This window comes from Macaca fascicularis, chromosome 9 (genome assembly GCF_037993035.2).
Source record: "Macaca fascicularis isolate 582-1 chromosome 9, T2T-MFA8v1.1".
In the NCBI taxonomy this organism is placed as follows: Eukaryota; Metazoa; Chordata; class Mammalia; order Primates; family Cercopithecidae; genus Macaca; species Macaca fascicularis.
In genome coordinates this window covers 72,238,967-72,266,163 of record NC_088383.1, presented here as the reverse complement: position 1 = coordinate 72,266,163, position 27,197 = coordinate 72,238,967, and the positions used below count along the sequence as shown (strand labels likewise).

The 27,197-nt window shown below is 39.8% G+C and overlaps 1 protein-coding gene across 13 annotated transcripts in view; it reads left to right on the top strand.

Annotated features, from left to right (window-relative positions):
- ADK (adenosine kinase) overlaps positions 1 to 27,197 on the top strand; it is a 563,812-nt gene that overhangs the window by 24,319 nt on the left and 512,296 nt on the right. For 8 of the 13 annotated variants that reach the window (XM_074001748.1, XM_074001746.1, XM_005565442.5 and 5 more), the window contains exon 2: positions 23,761 to 23,835. In XM_074001748.1, coding sequence (XP_073857849.1) covers positions 23,761 to 23,835 — 75 coding nt within the window. Of the gene's footprint in view, positions 1 to 735; positions 860 to 23,760; positions 23,836 to 27,197 lie in introns of those variants that run through there. The other 5 variants (XM_065520889.2, XM_074001745.1, XM_074001744.1 and 2 more) reach the window with 1 other exon arrangement.

Below are 27,197 nucleotides of genomic sequence, written 5' to 3'. Positions count from 1 at the left end.
TGTCAAATAGGATAGTCTTGAGTGGGGCCCAGAGGCTGTAAAATTTTATGTCTGTACCTGATTCACCTGGCAACTTGCTAAAAATACCGATGTCCAGGCCTTACCTTTCTAGATTCTGATACATAAAGTGACACTTTCCATATTAAATAAACTGCTCTAAGTGTTTCTGAAGTTCAGGAACGTTTGGGACCATCAGATCCAGCAGTTGACTCTCAAAGGCTGCGGACTGGAATTAGCACGTCGTGCTGCTGTTGCCAGGCGTTTTATTTTTTCCTAGGCTGAGGCTTCCCAGGCTGTTGCTTTCCCCCCCCCCACCTTTGCAGATGGATTTTGCTGGCTGTTAAATGCCATTCCCGAAGACCTGCCCTGACATCGCCTCTTTCCTAAGTGCTGTTAAAGGGACCTGAGCTTGCCGAGGTAGACCGTGGCCATGTGACTGCTAAACTGGTTGCCAGAGGCGCGGCCATTTTTGGGGCGGGCACCCAATCTCTCGCCTTGTAAACTGCGGGGTGACGGGGACGCTGTTACCAGGACTCAAGATGGCCACTGCGCCCGCTAGTCAGCTCGCTAGCCCGCGCGCCAGCGAGCTGGCACGAGACACGCGGTGGCCCGCGGCGTCTGGGGACGATCTCCAGCCCTTTGCCCGGGGCGGAGCGCCCGCCCTCCCTCCAATCAGCACGCGCGGCCGGCTTGCCAGGGGCCGCCCGCGCGCGGGGTGTGTGAGGACGCGCTCCCAGTCGCTGAGTGCCTGAGCCGGGAAGCAGTTGCTGTGGTACCTGCTGCTGCCCGAGCGGACGTAGAGCATCGGACGCGGGCGCCGTGGCGTGGGGCAGGAGAGCGAAGCCATGACGTCCGTCAGGTAACGTGCGGGCGGCTGCCTCGACTGCTCCGGGCTGGGCGTTAGCCTCCTGAGCGCCTGAGCACTGTCGCTCCTTCTCGCGGGTGGTCTGGAGCCTGCCTCCGCCGCTGGACCCCCTCGTGTTGGGGGTTCCCTCCGCACTTTTCATTTGGCCATTTCTGCTTTCCTCAGAAGTTTTCGGGTCTGTGGCACACTGGGGAGTCCTGCGTGTCGCTGCTTGGTTGAGGTGACCCTCGCCCAGATTCCAGGGTTGCGAGCGTTCTTGGGTGTGTAGTGGATTTCACATGAAAAATGTGCCCCACCCGCGCCCCCGGGGGCGGCTCAGGGCCCGAGGGAGCGTGGCGTGCACAGTGTGTGTCATGTCTGCGTGTCATGCCCTCTGACAGAACTTCATTGTTAGCCGGGAGCAGACCTGCAAAGTTGGCCCTTCTCTGATGCAGGTATATTGCCCTCAAGTTGTGAAATTGTGTGTCTCTAAAATGTTTGCTCAAGACTGGAATTAGGACCCTGGTTCCCGAAGGTACCATCTTGTTTCTTTACTCCTTTTATCTGAGAGTCACAAGTAAAATGAGTTGGGAGATACTGGGCATGTAGCGAAAGCCGTGAAACTGGAGACTTCCCCCAATTGCCCTTCCAGTTTGGAAGGTTTTTTTGTTAATGGGGACAGGATAATGGGCTTGTCCACTTTCTCTCAGTAGCCTTGACTGTTTAATTTACGCTAGTTCAACTATTTATAAAAAGAGATAAATTGCCTTAGGTACCCAGTGTTCTGACTGGCCTTCTTAAAAGCAGAACTTGGGCTTTATTGTCCCAGAGAAAGGGAGGCCCCAGCACAAAAATGTGAAGAGAAATAAAATAAGCTCATTTTTGGTCTATGAGCTTTCCAGGCTCCACCCGTCCTGGTGATTTAAGGGCTTCTCAATGGCAATTTTTACTACATTGTGTTTAAGAGATAGCTTGGGAACCTAACCCTCAGTAGGATCAGTAAGATCTAACTGTGCTGAACTCGGACACAGTCTGTCTCTTAAATTGCATAATTATATATATATATATATATATATATATATATATTTTTTTTTTTTTTTTTTTTTTTTTTTTTTTTTGAGACAGAGTTTTGCTCTTGTTGCCCAGACTGGAGTGCAATGGCACGATCTCTGCTCACTGCAACCTCCGCCTCCCTGGTTCAAATGATTCTCCTGCCTCAGCCTCCCGAGTAGCTGGAATTACAGGTGTCCACCACCACACCAGGCTAATTTTGTAGTTTTAGTAGAGATGGGGTTTCATCATATTGGCCAGGCTGGTCTTGAACTCCTGACCTCAAGTGACCCACCCGCCTCGGCCTCCCAAAGTGTTGGGATTACAGGCATGAGCTACCGCCACCGGCCTAAATTGCCTAATTCTGTACTAACGTAGACAACATACTTATCTCATTATGCAGAAGGAGATTCAGGTGCTGAAACATGGTGACCCTTCCCCCCGCCTTGGAAAGATTTCACAGTAAATTATATTGGGGCATATAAATCTAGCTTTTAAAGCTAACAGTATTTTAGGATGAATTAGAATTAGGCTGTTATAGCCAGAGTTAATTCCCCTTCTCATCACAAGATGCTACTAATTAGGTGTAGGGATCAAATACTTTCTGTGTTAAGAATCAGTTGTTATGTGGATTCAGTTTTAATTGACTATCATCTTCCTGACCCTGTCTCATTGGAGAAACATCCAAATCTAAAGCTTCTGCTGTTTAATAAGTGACAGCAGTATGTATCTTTTAATGTAGGGGTTGGTAGTTGTTTTTAAAAGACTAATGTAAAGGTTGACACCATCCTTACTTGACATGTTTTGAAAGGATGGATAACTGATAATAAAATTTATTTATGCTTGTTTCTTGAGATGTCAGTCTGTATTTTACATAATCTTGAACTATAGTAACATGGCTCGAAAAAGCTCTTTTAGATGTGATTTAAACTAGCTATTACATTTTACACCTGAGGAAACTGAGACAAAGAAAAGTTGAGTGCCTTGTGCAAAATCATTGGCAAAGTTAGGAATTGAATCTAGATTTCCATGATCTAGTGCTCTGCATGGTGCCTTTATAGAAACAATATACTACTTAAATTTCCTGAAAAAGCTGTTTCTGTGGACAGAAATTGTGAAGTATCATGAGAGACAACTATAGTAACTCTTTTACTTTCTTCTTATCCTGCAATGAACTTGGTAACTGGGGTTCAGAAGTAGGCAGGGTTAACCAAGAGAACACAACTGCTAGGTGTTGGGGGGAAGAGCAGGGAGGCCACTGAAAGTGAAGTGACTCTATATGGTGATAGTTTTCAATGAGCTGGTCATCCTACAGATACCAGCCATTTCCTGGTGAACACTACATTTAATGCAATTATGTCATATCTTTAGTTTTTGCAATTATGATATCAGACATGTTCCTGTCAGAGGCATTTGAGCCAGAGCGACTCCATCTTGATAGGGGCTGGGTAAAAGAAGGCTGAGACCTGCTGGGGTGCATTCCTAGGAGGTTAGGCATTCTTAGTCACAGGATGAGATAGGAGATTGGCAGAAGACATAGGTCACAAAGACCCTACAACAGGATGCAGTAAAGAAGCCAGCAAAAACTCACCAAAACCAAGATGGTGATGAGAGTGACATCTGGTCATACTCACTGCTTATTATACACTAATTATAATGTATTAGCATGATAAAATACTCTCCCACCAGTGCCATGACAATTTACAAATGCCATGGCAACGTTCAGACCTTACCCTATATAGTCTAAAAAAGTGAGAGACCCTTAGTTCTGAGAAATCATCACCCCTTTCCTGGAAAACTCGTGATTAATCCACCTCTTGTTTGGCATACAATCAAGAAATAACACTATACTTAGTTGAGCAGCCCATACCCCTGCTCTGTCTTTGGAATTGTCATCTTTTTGTTTCTTTAGTTCTCTAATAGACTTGCTTTCACTCTATGGACTTGCCCTGAATTCTTTCTTGCATGATGTCTAAGAACCCTCTTAGGGTCTAGATCGGGACCCCTTTCTGTTAACATTCCCATTTTGTGCTCAGTCTAACAGTAGCCTAAAAGGTAGGTATTATTGACTCCCTTTTACTGATAAGCTGAATGATTACAAGATATCCAACTCTGACTTTGTGTCCAATGTTCTTGTTTTTACACCACCCTTAATTGTTGCTAAATATAGTACTATGTGACTCTTTTCATAGCAATGGCTATGAAAGAATATAGGATTGAAAATCAATGAGGACTAATGGTTAGAATATCTTGGGCCCAATTGAGAGCCTTTTTTGAGTTACTGATCTTCCATTTCTCTTTTCTTTCTTTCTTTCTTTTTTTTTTAGTTATTTTTTGAGAGGGAGTCTTGCTCTGTCACCCAGGGTGGAGTGCAGTGGTGGGATCTTGGCTCACTGCAACCTCCGCCTCCCGGATTAAAGTGATTCACCTGCCCCAGCCTCCTGAGTAGCTGGGTTTACAGATGCCCACCACCACGCCCAGCTAATTTTTGTGTTTTTAGTAGAGACAGGTTTCATCATGTTAGCCAGGCTAGTCTTTTTTTTTTTTTTTTTTTTTTTTTTTTTTTTTGAGACGGAGTCTCACTCTGTCGCCCACGCTGGAGTGCAGTGATGGGATCTCGGCTAACTTGAAGCTCTGCCTGCCGGGTTCACACCATTCTCCTGCCTCAGCCTCCCTAGTAACTGGGACTACAGGCGCCCGCCACCATGCCAGGCTAATTTTTTGTATTTTTAGTAGAAACAGGGTTTCACCTGTTAGCCAGGATGGTCTCGATCTCCTGACCGCATGATCTGCCCGCCTTGGCCTCCCGAAGTACTGGGATTACAGGCGTGAGCCACTGTGCCCGGTTGGCCATGCTGGTCTTGAATTCCTGATCTCATGATCCACCCACCTCGGCCTTCCAAAGTGCTGGGATTACAGGTGTGAGCTACTGCACCCAGCCCCATTTCTTTTTTCTATTCTGTACATTTGTTTGATGAAGTAACTCAGTAGAGACACTAATGTGCATCCTACCAGTGTTGCTGGATAAGTGTAAAAGTGCTTTTAAATTTTAAAGCATTTAAAAAATAGAATAAAAGCACTTTGAGCCCTCTAGAGAATGGTGTCATGTGAGAAAAAATGTTTAAATCTTAAATTTTTAGACAGGAAACAAACTTACCTAATTTTATCATTTTACAGTTGAATTAAAGCCCAGAGATAGTGTGACGTGTTTAAGTTCACACAGTTACATATCTTGAACTAGATATGAGATCTCTGGATACCTTGTTCAGTTCCCTTTCTAGTGTAGTATTCAACTCTGAGGAATTCCTAAATAATGATTTTAAATGAAAACTTTTTTTTTTTTTAAACTTAAGATCTTTGAATTTGGCTGGAGATAGTATTTCATCATTTGTATTCTATTCTACTACTTAATTACTGATTAAGAGTCTAAATTTACAGCCTCTGAAGCCACGTGTCCTTGGAGAACAACTTATATCTTTTGTTATATAGATCAGATTCCTACTGGTCTTCATTTGGGAAATGATAGAACATATTTGATAAATTGATGCTTTTGTCATTTTAAATTGACACAATAGTGAAGTTGGTGCCTGAGTTAAATTCAGGAGACAGAGGAAGATGTAGAATGTCAGGATTCAAAGAGGATCTTAGCATTTTACTTTTTTTCCTTTTCTATACTGGACCTTGTATCCTAAGTGAAGTGAAATGTCCTACTTAGACCTAGTGGTAGAGCCTAAGATAGAATTTAGATCTTCTGACTCCTACTTTATGTATTTTTCACTGAGCAACACTATTTCAAAATTCCCCTCTGAATATTGCCTTGTTTTCCTAACATCAGTGTCTAGTCTGGTTTTGGGCATTGCTTACAGCTTGGGTTTGTGCCAGGGAAGACTAGGAAATGGAGTTGGGGAGTATTTATTATAGAGCTAAGGAGTACTATTCTTTGGTCTGCCCAGATAGGTCAGGTTTGGTCTACAACTATTCTGGGACTCTGGACATTACTGTGCCTTACATGATGATTCTGGAACCCACTTTTGTGGGTTAAAGCCTACATTGGAAAATTTATGTGGGCAGTGGGTGGGGTCGTGGGGTATTTTCCTTCTAACACTCAAAACTTTTTGAGGTATGTCCAATAGAATCTGCCAAGCCACTCAGAACATTCATATGGAGACTAAAATCTGGCTAAGATTGAAACTGTCTTTGTTGAGTTGGTTTCTTTAGAGCCTTAAAACTGAGTTTTCAAACTCATTTTTACCTGTGTTTTTAAAATAAGAATTGTAAATTCACATTACTGGACAATTTTTTTTTATGCGGTGGGATTTTTTTAGAGAGGTAAGTGAGCTTTTAAAATAAAATGAAATTGTTTCATTTATGGAATATTTTGAAGGACTAAAACAGGAATCTTTATTATTTATTTATTTTTGAGACACAGTTATACTCTTATTGCCCAGGCTGGAGTGCAATGGCACGATCTCTGCTCACTGCAACCTCCACCTCCCGGGTTCCAGCAATTCTCCTGTCTCAGCCTCCTGAGTAGCTGGAATTACAGGCGCATGCCACCACGCCCGGCTAATTTTTATATTTTTAGCAGAGATAGGGTTTCATCATGTTGGTCAGGCTGATCTCAAACTCCTGCCTCAGCCTCCCAAAGTGCTGGGATCACAGACGTGAGCCACCGTGCCTGGCCAAGAATCTTTCTTTTATGTGCAACGTTGTCAGCTGTTAATGCTCCCATTTATAAATAGGTCATCTTTGTTTGAAAAAAAGCATATAAGGTTTTCTAACTCCAAATCTTTGCAGCCACAATATTGCTACATTAAGCAGAATTGTCAAAGATAAAACTTGAACCAAAGTGATTTTCTCGACTGTTTGAATGTTAACCCTTTCCTGCAATATTGGTTAACAGTCACGTCTCCCTACTTCTTCATACCTCCTTGGTTTTATTTTATTTTTTATTTTTTGAGACAGGGTCTTGCCCTGTTGCCCTTGCTGGAGTGTGGTGGTATGAACAGAGTTCACTGCAACCTCAACCTCCGGGCTTAAGTGATCCTCCCACCTCAAGCCTCCTGAGCAGCTGGGAGTATTCCCACTTGTAGTCCCTACAGTCCCACATGTAGTCCTGTAGTCCCACGTTTGTATTTTTTGTAGAGATAGGGTTTAACCATATTGCCCAGGCTGGTTTTGAACTCCTGAGCTCAAGTGATCCACCTGCTTTGACCTCTCAAAGTGCTGGGCCTCCCAAAATGCTGGGATTACAGGCATGAGCCACGGCGCCCATCCACATCCTTGGTTTTAAATTGTTATTTAAAAAATACTGTTGATGGGCATGGTGGCACATGCCTGTAATCTCAGTACTCCAGGAGGCCGAGGTGGGAGGATCGCTTTGAGGCCAGGAGTTCAAGGCCAGCCTGGGCAATATGGTAAAACCCTGTCTCTACAAAAAAATGAGAAAATTTGCAGGGTGTGTGGTATGTGCCTATAGTCCAAGCTACTGGAGAAGCTGACTCAGGAAGATCCCTTGATCCTGTAATGAAATATACTATCTTTTTTTTTTTTTTTTTTTGAGACGGAGTTTTGCTCTTGCTGCCCAGGCTAGAGTACAATGGCACCATCTCAGCTCACTGCAACCTCCACCTCCCAGGTTCAAGCGATTCACCTGCCGCAGCCTCCCGAGTAGCTGGGAATACAAGCATGTGCCACCACACCCGGCTAATTTTGCATTTTTAGTAGAAATGGGGTTTCTCCATGTTGGTCAGGCTGGTCTCGAACCCGACCTCAGGTTACCTACCCACCTCACCCTCCCTAAGTGCTGGGATTATAGGCATGAGCCACTGCACCTGGCCATGAAATATACTATTAATAAAATACTGTAATAAAACATAAATACACATTTTTATTTTTTACTTTTTACTTTTTTAACTGGCATTCTGGTCTGAGATTATTTTATTTTATTTTTATTTTATTTGAGATGGAGTCTCGCTCTTTCATCCAGGCTGGAGTGCAGTGGCACAATCTCAGCTCACTGCAACCTCCACCTCCTGGATTCAAGCGATTGTCCCTGCCTCAGCCTCCTGAGTAGCTGGGATTACAGGTGCCCACCACCACGCCCAGCTAATTTTTGTATTTTTAGTAGAGATGGGGTTTCGCCATATTGGCCAGGCTGGTCTTGAACTCCTGACCTCAGGTGATTCACTCACCTCGGCCTCCAAAAATGCTGGGACTATAGGTGTGAGCCACTGCGCCTGGCGGAGATTTTTATTTTTTAAATAGCAAAGCTAGGTTATGAATAGGATGACCATATGTTCCAGTTTGCCCAGGACAATTCTGGATCATGCCTGTTATCCTGACATTATTATTTATTTTATTTTTTTCTTTTGTAGACACAGGGTCTTGCTATGCTGCCCAGCTGGAGTGCAATAGTGCAGTCATGGCTCACTGTAACCTTGAACTCCTGGGCTCAAGTGATCCTCCCACCTCAGCCCTCCAGAGAGGCTGGGACTATAAATACACACCACCGTGTCTGGCTATATTTTGTGTGTGTATGTGGGGGTGGGGGATGTGGGTAAAAATGGGATCTTACCATGTTGCCCCGTCTGGTCTTGAACCTCCTGGCCTCAAACTCTTGGTCAAGTGATCCTCCCGCCTCAGCCACCTAAAGTGCTGGGATTATAGGCATGAGCCATTGTCCCCGGCTATCCTGACATAATTATTAATAGACACATAAATGTGTCTCATTTACTCTCAAAAGTGTCCCATTTGGATAATAAATTATCTGGTCACCTACATATGCATTATAATTATTTTGTTGTACTAAGTTTTGTTTGTTGAAATGTTATTCGAACTAGAAACATAAGAAAATGGAATTTTGGCCTATTTTGGGTACATTTGGATGTTTTTCATTGGTCAGACATTTTTATTGTATGGAGAGTTCTGAGTATACAAATATATATTGAAGAGTAATGCACATGATTTGAAATTAGGGACTATTTATCTTACTTTTGGGCAGTTACATAACCTTGAGGAACCTCTTGTTTCCTCATCCGTTAAAAAGAGATAATAGCAATACCTATCCTACATGGGTGTTTTGAAGATATTAAAGAAGTGACATATCAAAAAATGCATTTTAAGTTGAAAATTGTTATATAAGTGTTAGTCATGTCACACATGTGCTTTTCTGCAATTGAATTTAAAATGAATAATTTTACCTAGTTTAGGGGAACTTACTATTTGATAGAGCACTAGTAGTGTTTTGCTGTAAAGGAGAGCAGGGAAATAATAGTAGTTGGAAGTATATGCTAGGCTGAGGTTTTCTGTGGGGAGGGTTTGAGATTTTCACATTTATGTGCTGAAAAGAGTGGTCCAATAGAAAGCAGAAAAAATAGATAATGCTTGATAGAAGGAAGAAATCAATGTTGAGTAGGAAAGAAGGATAGAATCTAGAATACATATGGAAGGATTGGCTTTACATAACCAAGAGACACATTTCCCTAGTCTGTTCACTTAAAAAAAAATGCCAACAATATAATTTTTTTTTTTTTTAAAAATAAACAGAGTCTCTCTCTGTTGCCCAGACTGGAGTGCAGCTGCCTGATCTCGGCTTACTGCAACCTACCTCTCTCGGGGTCAAGGGATACTCCTGCCTCAGCTGCCTGAGTAGCTGGGATTATAGGTGTGCGCCACCGTGCCAGGCTAATTTTTGTATTTTTTGGTAGAGACGGAGTTTCACCATGTTGGCCAGGCTGCTCTAGAATTCCTGACCTCAAGTGATCCGCCTACCTTGGCCTCCCGAAGTGCTGGGATTACAGGCATGAGCCACTGTGCCTGGCTCTCTCAGTATAATTTATATAAAGTCAAATCAACCTTCCCTTCCTTCCCTTCCCCTTCCCCCTTTCCCCTTTCCCCTTTCCCTTCTCCTTTTCTTTCCCCAGGGTCTTACTTTGTCACCCAGGCTTGAGTGCAATGGTGCAAACACATCTCACTGCAACCTTGACCTTCCCAGCCCAAGCCATCTACTTGCCTCAGTCCCCGAAGTAGCTGGGACTACAGATGTGCACCACCATGCCTGGCTTTTTTTTTTTTTTTTGTATTTTTTGGTAACAATGCTGGGGGAGTGGGGTGGCGGTGGGGGGTTTTGCTGTGTTGCCCAGGCTGGTCTTGAACTCCTGAGCTCAAGTGATCCACCCACCTCGGCCTCCCAAAATGCTGAGATTACAGGTGTGAGCCACGGTGCCCGACCCAGCCTCTTTTTAATTGATTCTGTCCGCCTTCTCACCCAGGCAACCACTTTTGTACTTCTTTTACTATAGATATTAGTTTTGCCTATTCTAGAACTTCACATAAATGGAATCATACAGCAAGGAGTATTTTGTGTCTGATTACTTTTGTTCAATATAATATTTTGAGATTTACCTATTTTGATGTGTGTATCAGTAGTTTTTCCCTTTTATTGCCAAGTAATATTCCATTATATGTGTGTAGCAACAAGTTTCCTATTGATGGGCTTTGGGTTATTTCCAGTTTTTGGTTACTATGAATAAAGTTGCTATGAACATTTTTGTATATATCTTTATGTGGACTTGGGTAAATATCTAGGAGTGAAATTGCTGTGTACTAGGGTAGATTTATGTTTAACTTTAGAAACCACTAAACTTTTCCAAAATAGAAAATTTAACACATTTTACATTCCCACCAGTTGTTTTATGAGAGTTCAGTTTTCCACATTCTTCACAATGTTTGGCATTTTAAAATGTAGGCATTCTCATGAGTGTGTGCTTGTATTTCATCATGGTTTTAGTTTATATTTCCTTGATGGCTAATAGTTATGTGATTATTGGCCATTTGCTTATCTTTTATTTTGAAGTGTCAGTTCATTTCTGAAATATTATCACTGAATAATATTTCATTGTATAGATATGCCACAATTTATCCATTTATCACTTGATAGATATATGGATTATTTTCACTTTTGGGCTATTATGAATAATGGTGCTATAAACATTTATGTACAAGTTTTTATTAAGCTTTTATTTACAACCCTATTTTATTGGGTTGTCTTTTTGTTGCTGATTTGTAGGAGTTCTTTTTATATCTGAATGCAAGTTATTTGCCAGGTTTCTCAGATTTTACACACACACACACACACACACACACACACACACTTTCTCTCTCTCTCTAAATATTTTCTCCTAGTCTGAGCTATGTTGTTGCATTTTCTTAATGTCTTTTGAGAGCAGAACTTCTAAATTTTGAGCAAGTTGAATTTGTTGATTTATTTTATTTTATGGTATTACCTTTTCTGTTCTAAGAAGTCTTTCCTTACCCTCTGCTAGGCTTGTGAAACTATTCTCTCATGGTTTTTTTCTAGAAGCTTTATATTTTTGTCTTTTGTGTTTAGGCCTATGATCTATCTTACTAATCTTTTGCTATCATGTAAAGGTTTCTCAAAAGGATTCTCAATTAATTGATTAGATAGCTATGGGTCTTTTCTTGGATTTGTTTTATTCTGTTGATATATTTGTGTCTACTTATGCCAATGCCACACTGTCTTAATTACTGTAGGTTTATAAGATTGGTATTGTTACTTTAAATTTTGATAGAATCCATCAGTGAAGCCGTGTGGGCCTGGAGTATTTTTGCAGAAAAGAGCAGAAGGTTTTAAATTAGTTTAATTACTTTTACAGGTTTAATTACTTTAGCTGATATATAAGCATTCAGGTTCTTCACTTTTTCCTGTGTCAGTTTTGAGAAGTTGCATTTTTAAATGAATTTATTCTCAATTGTTGAGTTGTTATAAAGTTCATAAAATTTCCTAATATTCTGCTATTGCCTGTATGAACTGCTGTATTTCTCCATTTGCATTCTTGATGTTGGTACTTCTTTTGAATTTTTGGATCAGCTTTGCTAGGGGTTTAGCAATTAATCTTTCAAAAATCCAGATTTGGTTTTGTTGAATTTCTATTTTGGTCATGTATTTTTTATTTTAATGTATTTCTGCTCTTTTAATTTCCTTGCTGTACTTTTTTTTTTTTTTTTTTTTCCCCTTGAGATGGAGTCTTGCTCTGTCGCCCAGGCTGGAGTGCAGTGATGCGATCTCGGCTCACTGTAAGCTCTGCCTCCCGGGTTCACAGCATTCTCCTGCCTCAGCCTCCCGAGTACCTGGGACTACAGGCGCCCGCCACCACACCCGGCTAATTTTTTGTGTGTGTTTTTAGTAAAGACGGGGTTTCACCATGTTAGCCAGGATGGTCTGGATCTCCTGACCTCGTGATCTGCCCCCCTCGGCCTCCTAAAGTGTTGGGATTACGGGCGTGAGTCACTGCGCCCCGCCACCTTGCTCTACTCTTTTGGATTTGATTTGCTTTCCTTTTTCTACCTTTTTTGAGTTAGAAGTTTAGATTATTGTTTTTAAACCTTCCTTGTTTTCTAATGTGCATTTCATTTCATTTATTCATTCATACATTCATTCAGACAGAGTCTCGCTCTGTCACCCAGGCTGGAGTGCAGTGGTATGGTCATGGTTTACTGCAACCTCCGCCTCCCAGGTTCAAGCGATTCTCCTGCCTCAGCCTCCCGAGTAGCTGGGACTATAGGCGCCCGCCACCACGCCTGGCTAATTTTTGTATTTTTAGTAGAGACGGGGTTTCACCATGTCGGTCAGGCTGGTCTCTAACTCCTGACCTCATGATCTGCCCACCTCGGCCTCCCGAAGTGCCAGAAGTGCCACCGCGCCCAGCCACATTTCTTTTATTATTATTATTTTTTCTTTGCTAACCCCCAGTAGTCATTCTAATGTACATTTCTTACATAATTAACATTTTCTTCTAAGTACTCCTTTAACTGCAGCATACAATTTCGATGTGTGCAATTCAAATTTCTATTTCCATTGTGATTTTTCTGGTCCACAGGTCATTTAGAAGTTTATTGTTTAATTTCTTAATATTTGGGATGTTCTAGCTATTTTAAATTTTACGTGGTGTTCAGGGGATGTGTTGTTGACATATTGTGTACATATTTGTACCATAGATCTGTAAATGATAAGTTGTTTATGATTTTAATTCTTTGATAGCTACAGAGCTTAGTTTTAAGGCCTACCCTGTGGTCTGATTTGGTGAATGTAACATGTGTCTTTAATTCCGCAGTGCAATATTTTGAGGTTTTCAGTGTAGATATTTTATGTATCTTATTAAATACAGTGTATACTGCAGTTATTGAATTTAGTGTTCTATATAATTTATCAATTAAGTCAGATAGTTTTATGTATTTGTTACTATTTAACTGAGAGATAATTCAGTTACTGTAAAATGCACCACTTAAAAATTGCACAGCTCAGTAGTGTTTGGTATATTCACAAGGTTGTATGGCCATCGGCACTATTTAATTCTGGAACATTTTTGTCCTCCAAAATGAAAATCCATACCTGTTAGCAGTTACTCTTCATGTCTCCCTACCCTCTAACCCCTGGCAACCACTAATCTACCTTGTCCCTAGGAATTTGCCTATTCTGAACATTTCCTAAGTGGAATCATATAATATTCGGCCTTTATTGTAGCTGGCTTTTTTTTTTTTTTAACCAAGTATGTTTTCAAAGTTCACCCATGTTGCAGCATGTATCAGTATTTCATTCTTTCTTATGACTGAAATAATATTTCATTGTATAGATATGCCACGATTTATCCATTTATCACTTGAGAGATATTTGGGTTATTTTCACTTTTGGGCTATTATGAATAATGGTGCTATAAACATTCATGTACAAGTTTTTGTGTTGTTCTGTGTTTCTGTTTCCCCTAAGGGTAGAATTGCTGGGGCATGTGGTAATTTTATGTTTACTTTTTGAGAAACTGCCAAATTATTTTCCAAAGTGGCTGAATCACTTTATAATTTGCAACAGCAATGTATGAAGATGCTAGTTTCTCCACATTCTTTTCAATACTTGTTACTGTTCTAGTCTTTGCTGAGAGGCTCTGTGTGCTTGTTGGAGCGCCCTTTCAGCACTCAACCAGGCTTCTGGTTCATCCATAGCCTTGACTTCCTGTTTTTGCTGAGCTTCATGCTCAGTAAGTGGTGATTGCTTAGGGCCTTCTCAGGTCTTTCTTGAGCATGCCCATAGACCTGGGCACACTCTTGTGGCCTTCCAGAGTCTTAGGAATTTCAGAACTTTTCAAAACTCCCTATGGACATCTCATTCTCCTTTTCCTTTTGTGTTTTTTGGTTAGCTTGTTTGTCCCAGCTGCTTCAGGTTGCTGAAATGTTAAGCAATTGTAGCTGATTGTTTTTGACAAATAAATACCTTGGGGAAAAAGGCTGTTAGCAATGGGCAAGCTCTGAATCAGGTTAAATATTGGGAAGTCTTGGGAGTGGGGTTTTTCAGGGAATTGCTAGTCAGCTCAAATAATAACTTGCTCTGAAAATGGGACTTTGAAGGAGCTCTAGCCCTGTTCTGTCACCTCCACTGGCTGCTAGGCTCCAGGATTCTATGGTTTGTAGATTGCTGCTTTTCAGGGCTAGCCTGGAGCTGGGAAGAGGGGCATGGGAATAGGGCATGTTAAAATGCCACAAAGCTTGCTATTCTTTCTGAGATTCAGCCATCTTTTTTGAATAAATGCTCCTTGGATTGTTGCAGACTTTTTGGTTACTATTCAGAGTTCTGAAAAAGTCTATTTTTGACTTTTTTTTGAGATATAGTCTTGCATTATTGCCCAGGCTGAAGTGCAATGGTGTAATTTTGGCTCACTGCAACCTCTACCTCCCAGGTTCAAACGATTTCCCTGCTTCAGCCTCCAGAGTAGCTGGAATTACAGGCGCCTGCCACCACACCCAGCTAATTTTTGTATTTTTAGTAGTGATGGGGTTTCACCATGTTGGCCAGGCTGGTCTTGAACTCCTGACCTTGTGATCTGCCTGCCTCGGCCTCCCAAAGTGCTGGGATTACAGGTGTGAGCCACCATGCCCGGCCCAAGTTTTGACATTTTTTTTTTTTCCAGTGTTCTTGTTGCTTTTATGGAAGAGAGGATTTTTGGAGGTCCTTACTCTGCCATTCCCAATGATGTCACCCTAATTTGTTTTTAAGCATTAAAAACATTATTTTAAAATATAAAGACAGGGTCTCACTATGTAAAATACAAAGACAGGGTCTTGCCCAGACTGGTCTCGAACTCCTGAGCTCAAGTGATTCTCCTGCCTCGGCCTCCCAAAGTGCTGAGATTACAGGTGTGGGCCACCACACCTGGCCTAAACATTTTTAATATATCTGTTTTATATCCTTTTCCTCCCTTTTCTTTTGAAATACAACTCACAGAAATCGCAAAAATTGTAGAGAAAGTTCCTGTGCCCTGTTCACTCAACTTCCCCCAATGATATATCTTTCATAACTATAGTATGTTACCAAAACCAGGAAGCTGATTTCGGTGTTATACGATAGTTGGAAGTTGACTATAGACTTTATAAGAATTTCACCAGTTTGTATATATTGTTTTTAATTGAGGAGGTGGTGGTGTATAGTTCTATAAAATTTTATCATGTCCGGATTCATGTAGCTATTACCACATTCAGGGTATTAAACTGTTCTGTTACCACAAAGAAATTTCTTCATATCATTTCTTTATGGTTATGCTTTTCTCTGAACCCTAACCCCAGACAACTACTGATCTGTTTTCCATCAGTGTAATTTTGTAACTTTGAGAGTGTTATGTAAATGGAATCATATAGTATGTAACCCGTAGATAACGGCTTTTTTCTCACTTAGCACAATGCCTTTAAGATCCGTTTAAGCTGTTGTGTGTGTCATAGTTCATTCCTTTTTATTGCTTCTCTTTTATGGGTGTACCATAGTTTGTTTACCTATTTACCTGTCGAAGGGCATTTATTACGTTTCCAGATTTTTACCATTTTTTTTTTCTTGTTCTGTTTTTGAGACGGAGTCTTGCTCTGTTGCTCAGGCTGGAGTGCGGTGGCGTGATCTTGGCTCACCACAACCTCCGCCTCCTGGGTTCAAGTGATTCTCCTGCCTCAGCCTCCCAAGTAGCTGGGATTACAGGTGCACACTACTATGCCCGGCTAATTTTTCTATTTTTGGTAGAGGCAGAGTTTCACTAGGTCAGGCTAGTCTCGAACTCCTGACCTCATGATCTGCCCTCCTCGGCCTCCCAAAGTGCTAGGATTACAGGCGTGAGGCACCGTGCCCGGCCTTTTTTTTTTTTTTTTTTAAAGAGATATGATCTTGCTCTCTCTGTCACTCAGGCCAGAGTGTATTGGCATGATTGTTGAACACTACAGTCCTCTTGGGCTTAAATAATTCTCCCATCTCAGCCTCCTGAGGAGCTAGGACTAGAGACATGCACAACTGCACCCAGCTAATTATTTTTATTTTTTGTAGAGATGAGGTCTTACTATGTTGCCCAGGCTGGTCTTGAACTCCTGGCCTCAAGTGATCCTTCCACCTCAGCCTCCCAAAGTGCTGGGATTACAGGTGTGAGCCACCGTGGCTGGCCTAGTGTTTTCCCTTTACAAATAAATCTGTTAGAGACATTTGTGTAGAGATTGCTCTGTGCACTTAAGTTTTTCTTCCTCTAGGATAAATAATGTGTAGTGTGATTCTTTAATTTTTGGTGTGTCTACCTGTTTTACTAATTACTGAAAGAAGGTTGCTGAACTAAGGTTATGTATTTGCCTATTTCTTTTGTTTCTAAGTATTTTAAAAAGTATTTTGAAGCCATTTTATTTGGTGTGTACATACTTTGTATTGTTATTTTTAGTAGTATTATGTTTTCTTGACGATTTGACCTATTTTCATGAAATCCCTTTCTATCTGGTGATACTCTCTATTTTAAAGCTTACCTTGTCTGATATTAATATAGCCACTGTAATTTATGATTAGTGTTTTCATGGTGTGTCTTTTTGCTAACTTTTTATTTTCAAAACTTCTATGTCTTTATAAAGGTGTATCTTGGGTTGCATACCTGTGATCCTAGAACCTAGGGAGGCTGAGGCAGAAGTATAGCTTAAGCCCAAGAGTTTGAGACGAGCCTGGGCAACAGAGGGAGACCCAGTCTCTACTGAAAAGAAAAAAATTAACTGGGCATGGTGGCTATAGTCCCAACTTCTTGAGAGGCTGAAGTGGGGGAGCTTGGGAAGTTGAGCCTGCAGTGAGCCATGATTGCACCACTGCCCTCTAGCCTGGGCAACAGAACAGGAACCTGTCTCAAAAAGAGAAAGAAACTAAAGATCAGAACCTATAATCACAGAATCACTCAAAACCCATGGAATTATCATATGCTAGCCATTGGGAATACAAATGTAAATAAGATTTCAAAAAAATCTTTACCCTTTGTTGTGTAGGTGATTAAGATCAGTTGATTAAGATAAAGTTCAAAGCAACCCCTAAAATCAACTAAAAAGTTCATCAAAGGACTTTTAGAACTGAGCAGGAGGGAATGAATAAATCTTTGGGAGGGAGGGATGCAGTGCCTTGATATACAGTACCAGGAGCCATTTTCTACATTGTTAACAGCACTCTTGAGTGGTGTTGGGGGCAGCTTGTATATCTTATGTGGAAGCCCTTGGGTAGGAGTCGATCAGGAAAAATTTCCCAAGACTGGTAGCATATAGGGAATTTTAAAAAGATGAATGGGAGTTTTCCAGGCAAAGGAAGTAGGAGAAGGACTTTACAGGCAGTCTTATTCAAATAACAGTAAGGCATTATGATTAAAATAGGTTGTATATATTAGAATGGTGAGGGGTAAGGCTAAAGAATTACTGAATTTTGATCTTAACGTGCACATTTCTTCCCATTTTAACAACTCTGAAATTGGCATACATCTTACAGCTGATTGTGTTTTACATCACCATCGGAAATTGGGATTATTTTATGAATAAATGGCATCTTAGATATGATGAAATATGGTGAGTTTGAGCTAGATTCAATGTCCTTTATATTATGCTTTTGGATTTTATCCTATTAATAATCAGAAGCTAGGTAGATTTTAAGTGGAAAAATATTATGGTTAGAATTGTTTAAAATAATATGATTTTGGTGATAATGTGCAGGATTTATTGTGGCTAAAAAAATTGCTGACAATGTAGAAATTCAGGCAATGTCTGTAGAGGGCCTGGTGCTAGTGGGTATATTGTGGGAGATCCAGGTACAAGAAGTGTTTGATAAAACCAAGATGATGTCCTTACTAATAAGACAGGGCTAGTTGATGTAGACAGAAGAGTCACATATAAAGCTGAGGTTTCTGGATTGAAAGAGAAGATGACTGGTGTAAACAGTTAAAGGCAGTCATTGTTAGTGTTTATTCTGGCACCATAACTAAACGTTTCTGTTAGTGAGAGGGCTAATCAACATTCAAACATTAATATATCAATAGCCAAGAAAAAATTCTCTCAGGAACTCTTACTCTAATATATATGTCAGTATAAAATTTGTTGACTGTCCAACAAAATAATAATTATAGTGTAGGTTTATGTTCGCTGCAAACCTAACTTATGAGACATTTATGAAATTGCTGACTCCCCCCCAGAAAAAAAAAAAGATTGTTCAGTATCTCTCATCCTAGCATCCATTCCAAAAAAAAGATATTGCTAACATTTGGAACAAAAAGTAATCCCAGTATGGGTTAGTCATAGTTTTTGGCTATAGACTAAACCTCATCTTGTTCACATTCTAGTAGAACAAGATAAAAATAAATGCTTATTCGTATAGTATGTTCATCATTTAAGAAGGGCATAGTATTTACTGGCCTGGACACTAGTTTATATGTATTTGTATGTAAGAAACTAGCCATTATAATCTCAGTTATGTGCAGTGAAGGAGAGAGAAATGTGACATGAGCAAAGTTTTATTTGCTTTTGAAAATAATGATATCTTTTTTACTTAACTTACTATTTGAAGATATCTTTTATGTGCCACTTTATTTAGTTAATTTATTTTTAAGACAGCGTCTTACTCTGTCACCCAAGGCTGGAGTGCAGTGGTGTAATCACAGCTTACTACAACCTCGACCTTCCAGGCTTAAGCGATCCTCTCACCTCAGTCTCCGTGGTAGCTGGGATTATGGGTGTGCACCACCATGCCTGGCTTGATTTTTTATATTTTTCTTTTTCTTTCTTTCTTTCTTTTTTTTTTTTTTGAGGTAGTAGCATACTCATGGCTCACAGTAGCCTCAACCTCCTGGGCTCAAGGATTCTTCCACCTCAGCCTCCCTAGTAGCTGGGGCTATAGGCACACGCCATCACGCCTGGCTAATTTTTGTAGTTTTGTAGAGATAGAGTCTTGCCATGTTGCCCAGGCTGGTCTTGAACTCCTGTGCACAGACAATGCATCCGCCTCAGCCTCCCAAAGTGCTGAGATTACAGGTGTGAGCCACTGTGCCCAGCCAATTTTTTGTAAAGGTGGGGTTTTGGCATGTTGTCCTGGCTGGCCTTGAACTCCTGGACTCAAACCATCTACCTGCCTCAGCCTCCCACAGTGCTGGGATTACAGGTGTGAGCCACCATGTCCAGCCTGTGCTAATTTAAATTCCTTTCTCCTCACTGCTTATACCAGCCACAACTTCTGCAACCAGTTTCATGCAGGCTTTGGACAATTGCAGCCTAATAGCATCATGCATCAGGGTCTGTGTTGCATACGTTCTCCACTGGGGAATTGTAGTGTTAAGATTCAGCCTAATAGCATCACTCATCAGGTTCTATGTTGCATCCGTTTTCCATTGGGGAACTGTAGTGTTAAGATTAGGCTGGGCGTGGTGGCTTATGCCTGTAATCGCAGCACTTTGGGAGGCCAAGGAGGGCAGATCACGAGGTCAAGAGATGGAGACCATCCTGGCCAACATGGTGAAACCCCATCTTTACTAAAAATACAAAAATTAGCTGGGCATAGTGGTGCATGCTGAGGCAGGAGAATCAGTTGAACCTGGGAGGCGGAGGTTGCAGTGAGCCGAGATTGCACTGTTGCATTCCAGCCTGGTGACAGAGCAAGACTCTGTCTCAAAAAAAAAAAAAAAAATTGAGCACCAATAATCTTGTCTGTATTACAGTTTTATAATAAAAATGCATTACATATTAAACAGATTCACAAAATGAACTAATGACAATTTACATCTGTCCTTATACTTTCAGTTGTAAGTAACTAAAAACCAGCCTCAAATTGAAATAAACAAAACTACCAACATATGTAATTGAAAAGTCCAGATACTTGGGTGATGAAATAACCTGTACAACAAACCCCCGTAACACAAGTTTGCCTACGTATCAGACCTGCACTTGTACCCCTGTACTTAAAAAAGCAAAGCAAAACAAAAAACAGAGAAGTTCAGATGGAGTATAGATTTCAGGTAAAGCTTAATTAGGTGGTCCAACAACTTCATTAATGACCTGGTTTCTTTCAGTTTTCGCACTCTGCTTTCTGTGGTGTCAAATTTATCCCAAGGCAGCCACCTTGAGGCCATTAGGTTTTTACGGCTTCTAGCACCTTCTTCATTTATATCTATTAGGGAAAAATATGTTCTGTATCTGAGCATCATAGAAAAAAATCTTGAGTTCATTCTGATTTTCCTGGCTTAGGTTACATGCCAGTCTCTGAACTGATCACTAAGGCTAGAGAAATATATTGGACTGATTGACTTTGGTTTTGGTTTGCCTGAGGGATCAATTCCACCAAAATTCTACTCTTGAGTGAGGAAATTTGGGGTAAAAGAAGGAGGACAGCAAGGAAAAGATGACACACAATTCCAGTTTATTATAAGCATGACTTCAAATGACCTTAACTGAATTGTAATATTATTTGGGAACAAGTCAAACATTATTAACATTTAGGCCCAGAGATGGTAGATGGCTTGCTTAAGTCTCTCTACAAGCTACCTCAAGAACTGAGACTCAGACGTGAATTATTTGACTCTTGAATTGTAATTCATTCTTAGAATCAATTATTAGGCTTTCTGTAAGACTATCTTTACTGAGTTTTTAAACGGAGTATAATAAACTATTGTAGTAATGCAGTAGATGTTCAAAGGTTTGACTTCTTAGAAAGAGGTATAACAATTATATTCCTTAAAACTGAGAGGGGACAAATTGAGGGTAGAGGGATTGATGTGGGGGCAGAAGGATGCTTTTTTGTTGTTGCTGTGATGGAAATGTTCCATAGTTTTGTGGTTACATGACTCTATACATTGAACTGGATGCTTGCAAGGGGTGATAAAAAGGGCAAATGAAAATAAAAAGCCAAGTAGCCCCAATAAGAGTACCCATCCTTTTTTTTTTTTTTTTAAATAACAAGTTTTAGGAGTTTTTATTGTTTGGATAAGAATATACAAATCAGGCAGAGTAGTCCCAGTGAAATCATGGTTAGGTTTTACTGTATTTGTCTATTGATCCTTCACCTTCTAAGCACTTAAAGTACTTTCTTTTTATTAGACTTGCTTTGATCACAAATGCAGTTTAAGTGTGAATAAGTAAGTGTATTATCTTACCCTCCTCCACTCAGCTTTCTTTAAATAGAAAAGGGACAAATGTCTCTTTACTGCATATTCAGCCATAGTTGCTCAATCTATGGTGTTAATAAGAGACTGTAATTTTATCCTCTAAAAATCATTACAGATTATAATTATAGGCTATGCCTCATTCTCTTAAAAAAATCCTGGTGTGCTAGTCCATTGATATTACTGATAGTCGCCAAATGGTGAGAATGGTAACTGGTTTGGAGGCAACTGAAAGAGAAGCGGATCATCAATAAACTGGAGACCAGTAGAAAATTACACAGAGACAAATCTTATTGGATAAACTAGATGAATGTCTCCTGTTGAGACTGATCCAACAGTATTCACTGGCCCATTTCTTACTGTGAGATGAGCTTCCGTTTAAGGCATCACTTGTGGTGGAGTTCTTTCTTTTATTTGGATTGGAACCATACTGTGATCTCTTTTGGAAAACAGACTTCCTCCAAGTCTGTTAAATGTAATTTAAAATTATATCATTTCTTGTTGATTTGTTTTTGTTTTGCTTTATTTCATGTTGTAGGCATCTGAAATGAATCCTTATATATTTAACATACAAGTATATGCATGAGAAGACATGAATATAAGAAGTATAGGAAACATAAGACACGAATAAAAGTTTTAGCTAGACATTTTTAGATGAAAAGATGTGCAGTTAAATTTGTAAAAGTTACAAATTATTCATTAAAAAGTTAGCACATATTTAAATTTTTTGGATACATAATAAAAGAATTGTATCAGTTCTGATGTCCATTGTGAAGACCCTACCACAGTCATTTTTTGTCAAGGGTAGATAGGGCTCTTGCTTGGACTGTTCCAGGATGTGCCATGGGCTCTCTAATAACATTCAGGGGGGTACATGTGCAGGTTTGTTACATGGGTATTTCATGTGATACTGAAGTTTGGGTTTGTAATGATCCCCATCATCTAAGTAGTGAACATAGTACCCAATAGGTAGTTTTTCAGCTCTTACTTTCCTCTCTTCTTCCCTGATTTTGGAATCTCCAGTGTCTATTGTCCTGACATCTTTGTGTCCCTGTGTACCCAGTGTTTAGCTCCCACTTATAAGTGAAAACATGTGGTATTTGGTTTTCTGTTTCTATGTTAATTCACTTAGGATAATTCAGCTGCATCCATATTGCTGCAAAGGACATAATTTCGTTCTTTTTTTATGGCTGCATAGTATTCCATGGTGTATATGTTTTGCATGTTCTTTATCCATTCTACCATTGATGGGCACCTAGGTTGATTCCATGTCTTTGCTATTGTGAAGAGTGCTGTAATAAACATGTCTTTTTGGTAGAATGATTCTTCTTTTTTTTTTTTTTTTTTTTTAAGACACAGTCTCGCTCCATCGCCCAGGCTGGAGTGCAGTGGCACGATCTCGGCTCACTGCAGCCTCTGCCTCCCGGGTTCAAGCGATTCTCCTGCATCAGCCTCCTGAGTAGCTGGGACTACAGGCGTGCGCCACCATGCCTGGCTAATTTTTGTATTTTTAGTAGAGACAGGGTTTCACCATGTTGGCCAGGATGGTCTTCGTCACTTGACCTCATGATCCACCCACCTCGGCCTCCCAAAGTGCTAGGATTACAGGCATGAGCCACTGTGCCCGGCCTAGAATGATTCATTTTTCTTTGGGTATATACCCATAATGAGATTGCTGGGTCGGATGGTAATTATATTTTAAGTTTTTTGAGAGATCTTTAAACTTCTTTTCACAGGGGCTAAGCTAATTTGCATTCCCATCAACAGTTTGTAAGTATTACCTTTTCTCTGCAACCTCGACAACATCTGGGTTTTTTTTTTTTTTTCACTCTTCAATAGTAGTTATTCTGGGCTGGGCATGGTGGCTCACACCTGTAATCCCAGCATTTTGGGAGGCTAAGGCAGGTGGATCAGCTGAGGTCAGGAGTTCGAGACTAGCCTGGCCAACATGGTGAAACCCCATCTCTACTAAAAATACAAAAATTAGCCGGGCATGGTGGCAGGCACCTTTAATCCCAGCTGCTCAGGAGGCTGAGGCAGGAGAATCACTTGAACCTGGGAGGCAGAGGTTGCAGTGAGCTGAGATCATGCCATTAAGAGCAAAACTCCGTGTCAAAAAAAAAATATATATATGTAGTTATTCTGATTGGTGTGAGATGGTGTCTCATTGTAGTTTTGATTTGCATCTTTCTCTGATAATCATCTTTTTTTCTAAATGTCTTTATGCTACCTCTAAAATGTCCTACATATAATAGGCAAATCAAATGTTTAATAAACTGGTATGTTAGGTTTATTTTCAGGTTGAAATGAAGATAGTTATTTTTATTTTGTGTACCTTTTACATATCAACTTACTTTTAGAAGTATTTCTAACTTGTATTTTGTGTTTTTTTAGAGAAAATATTCTCTTTGGAATGGGAAATCCTCTGCTTGACATCTCTGCTGTAGTGGACAAAGATTTCCTTGATAAGTAAGTATTAAACTCTTCATATGCGCTATGTGGAACTTATATTTGAAGAAAAATGGATGAAAACTTTAGAAGTGACTTTATCACCGAACGTCTTCAATTAAAGGAAAACTCAGGAAATTTAAGTCTGGTAATAGCAAGTGTGCTATCATTAACTATTGAGTAACTGAGTACAATTTTCCTTGGGAAAACTTATATACATTGTAAAATTTTTACTTAAAACTTTTTTGCTTATTATTTGGAAGGAGAAAAGTTTATATAATTTACCTAATTATTTAATTCCCCAAATTTTAAACTACTGTCAGTGAACTACATCCGTAATAGTATCATAATCTACAGACATTCTACCCTGAATGTGCCCAATCTTGTTTCCTCTCAGAAGCTATAATGGGAGAAGAAAGATGATTAGAGAAGACAAGAGAATATGCAGGATATAATTCAGAGGCCATGAAGCTCTGTTGTTTCCCCTTTGTTAGTAACTTCCAATGTTTCAACTTAGCTGAGAAATCAGTTTGTTTATTTACCTATTTGAGGCCATTTGGTACAAAAGTCCCCTCTTGTGTCCTTTTTCGCACTTTCTGAGGTCTCAGTTACCCATAGGACAGTATAATAAGACATTTTGAGAGAGAGATACATACCACGTCCACATAACGTTTATTACAGTATATTTTAATAATTGTTCTATTTTTAGTTAGTTGTTGTTAATCTGTTATTATGCCTAATTTATAAATGGAACTTTATCATAGTATGATGTGTAGGTATGTATGTGTAGGAAAAACATAGCACGTATGTGTGTGTGTATGTATATATGTATGTATATGCATATGGTTCAGTACTATCCACAGTTTCAGATACCCATGGGGCATCTTACAATGCATCTACCTCAGATAATGGGGGGACTACTATCTGGAAAATTTAAGTAGTAAAAAAGATTAATGATGAGAAAGCAAGATCCCCCCGCTCCTCACACACCCCGATTTCTGTACCCAAGAATAATTACTTTTTAAAAAATTGAGGTAAAATTTATGTCACATAAAATTGATCATTTTAACCATTATAAAGTATACAATTCAGTGACTGCCAGTATATTCACAAAGTTTTACAACCATCACCACTATCTAATTCAGGACATTTTCATCACCCCAAAATGAAATCCCATACCCATTAAGTAGTCATTCACTATTCCCTCTGCTAGCCCAGTATCCTGGGAACTACCAGTATACTTTGTTTTTCTATGAATTTGTCTATTCTGAGCATTTTATATAAATGGAACCATATAATAATATATGATCTTTTGTGTTTATATATATGACCTTTTGTGTTTGGGCTTATTTTACTTATGTAATGCTTTCAGAGTTCATCCATGTTGTAGCATGTATCAGTCCTTCATTCCTTTTAATAGTGGAATATTCCATTGTGTGGATATACCACATTTTGTTTATCCATTCATTGGTTGATAGACACTTATGTTGTTTTCATTTTTTGTCTATTAGGAACAATGCTTCTTATGAACATTTATGTATAAGCTTTTGTGTTGGAATGTGTTTTCATTTCTCTTGGGTACACACACAGTAGTGGAACTGCTGGGTCACATGATATTTCTGTGTTTAACTTCTAGAGAAACCACCAAACTGTTTTCCAAAGCAGCTGCACTGTTTTGCATTCCTACCAGCAGTGTATAAAGGTTCCAGTTTCTCTACTGCCAAAGCTTATTTTTTACTATGAGTGGGTGTGAAATGATGTCTCTTTGTGATTTTGATTTGCGTTTTTCTAATGAAAACTTTTGATGTTAGCATCTTTTCGTATGCTTATTGGACATTTGTATATCTTTGGGAAAATGTTGAAGCTCTCTGCCCATTTTTTAATTGGGTTGTCGTCTTTTTGTTAAGTTGTAAAAGTTCTTTTTATATTCTGGATACTAGACCCTTATCAGCTAGCATATGATTTGCAAACATTTTCTCCCATTCTGGGGATTAACTTTAATTTTTTGATAGTGTCCTTTGATGCACAAAAGTTTTAAATTTTGATGATGTCCAATTTATTTTTCTTTTGTTGCTTATGCTTTGCTTTTGCTGTCATATGTAAGAATCTGTTGTTAAATCCAGGATCACAAAGATTTATGCCTGTGTTTTCTTCTAGGAGTTTTGTAGTTTAAGATCTTAGATTGAAGCATTTGATCAATTTTGAGTTAATTTTTGTATAAGGTATGAAATAAGGGTTCAACTTTATTCTTTTGCGTGCGGAAATCCAGTTGTCTCAATATCATTTATTGGAGAGACTATTCTTTTCCCCATTGAGTGATCTTGATACTGTTGACAAAATCAGGTGACCATAGGTAAATTTCTGGACTCCATTCTATTCTGTTGATACATATGTCTGTCCTTATGCCAGTATGACATTGGTGTTTTTGTCTATGTGTGTTTTGTTTTTTTTTGGAGATAGGGTCTTGCTCTGTCACCCAGGCTGGGGTGCAGTGGTGCAATCATAGCTCACTGAAACCTTGAACTCCTGGGTTCAAGTGATCCTTCTATTTCAGCCTCCCAAGTAACTGAGACTATATGCGTGTACCACCATCCCTAGCTATTTAAAAATTTTTTTTTATATAAACGGGGTCTCCTTATGTTGCCCAGGCTGGTCTCAGACTCAAGTCTGGCTTGATCCTAGGCCCAAGTTGTCTTCCCACCTTGGCCTCCAAAGTGCTGGGATTATAGGCATTAGCCACTGTGCCTGGCCTGTACGACACTGTGTTGATTACTGTAGCTTTGTAGTAGATTTTGAAGTCAGGAAGTGTAAGTCCTCCAACTTCGTTTTTCAAGATGATTATTATTATTATTATTATTTAATTTGAGATCCCTCATAATTCCATATGAATTTTTGGGGATAGCTTTTTCATTTCTGTAAAAAAGGCAGTTGGAATTTTGCTTGGAATTACATTGAATATATAGATAAATACACTATTAAGTCTTCCAAGTTATGAAGACAGAATGTCTTTCCATTTATTTAGGTCTTTTTTTTTTTTTTTTTTGAGACAGACTCTTGCTCGCCCAGGCTGGAGTGTAGCGGCACGATCTCAGCTCACTGCAACCTCCATTTCCTGGGTTGAAATGATTCTCCTGCCTCAGCCTCCTGAGTAGCTGGGATTACAGGCATGCGCCATCATGCCTGGCTAATTTTTGTAGTTTTAGTAGAGATGGGGTTTCACCATGTTGGTCAGGCTTATCTCGAACTCCTGACCTTCTGATCCGCCTGCCTTGGCCTCCCAAAGTGCTGGGATTATAGGCGTGAGCCACTGCGCCCAGCCTTAGGTCTTTTTAAAATAATTTTAGCAGTGTTTAGTAGGTTTTCAGTGCGTAAGTCTTACACTT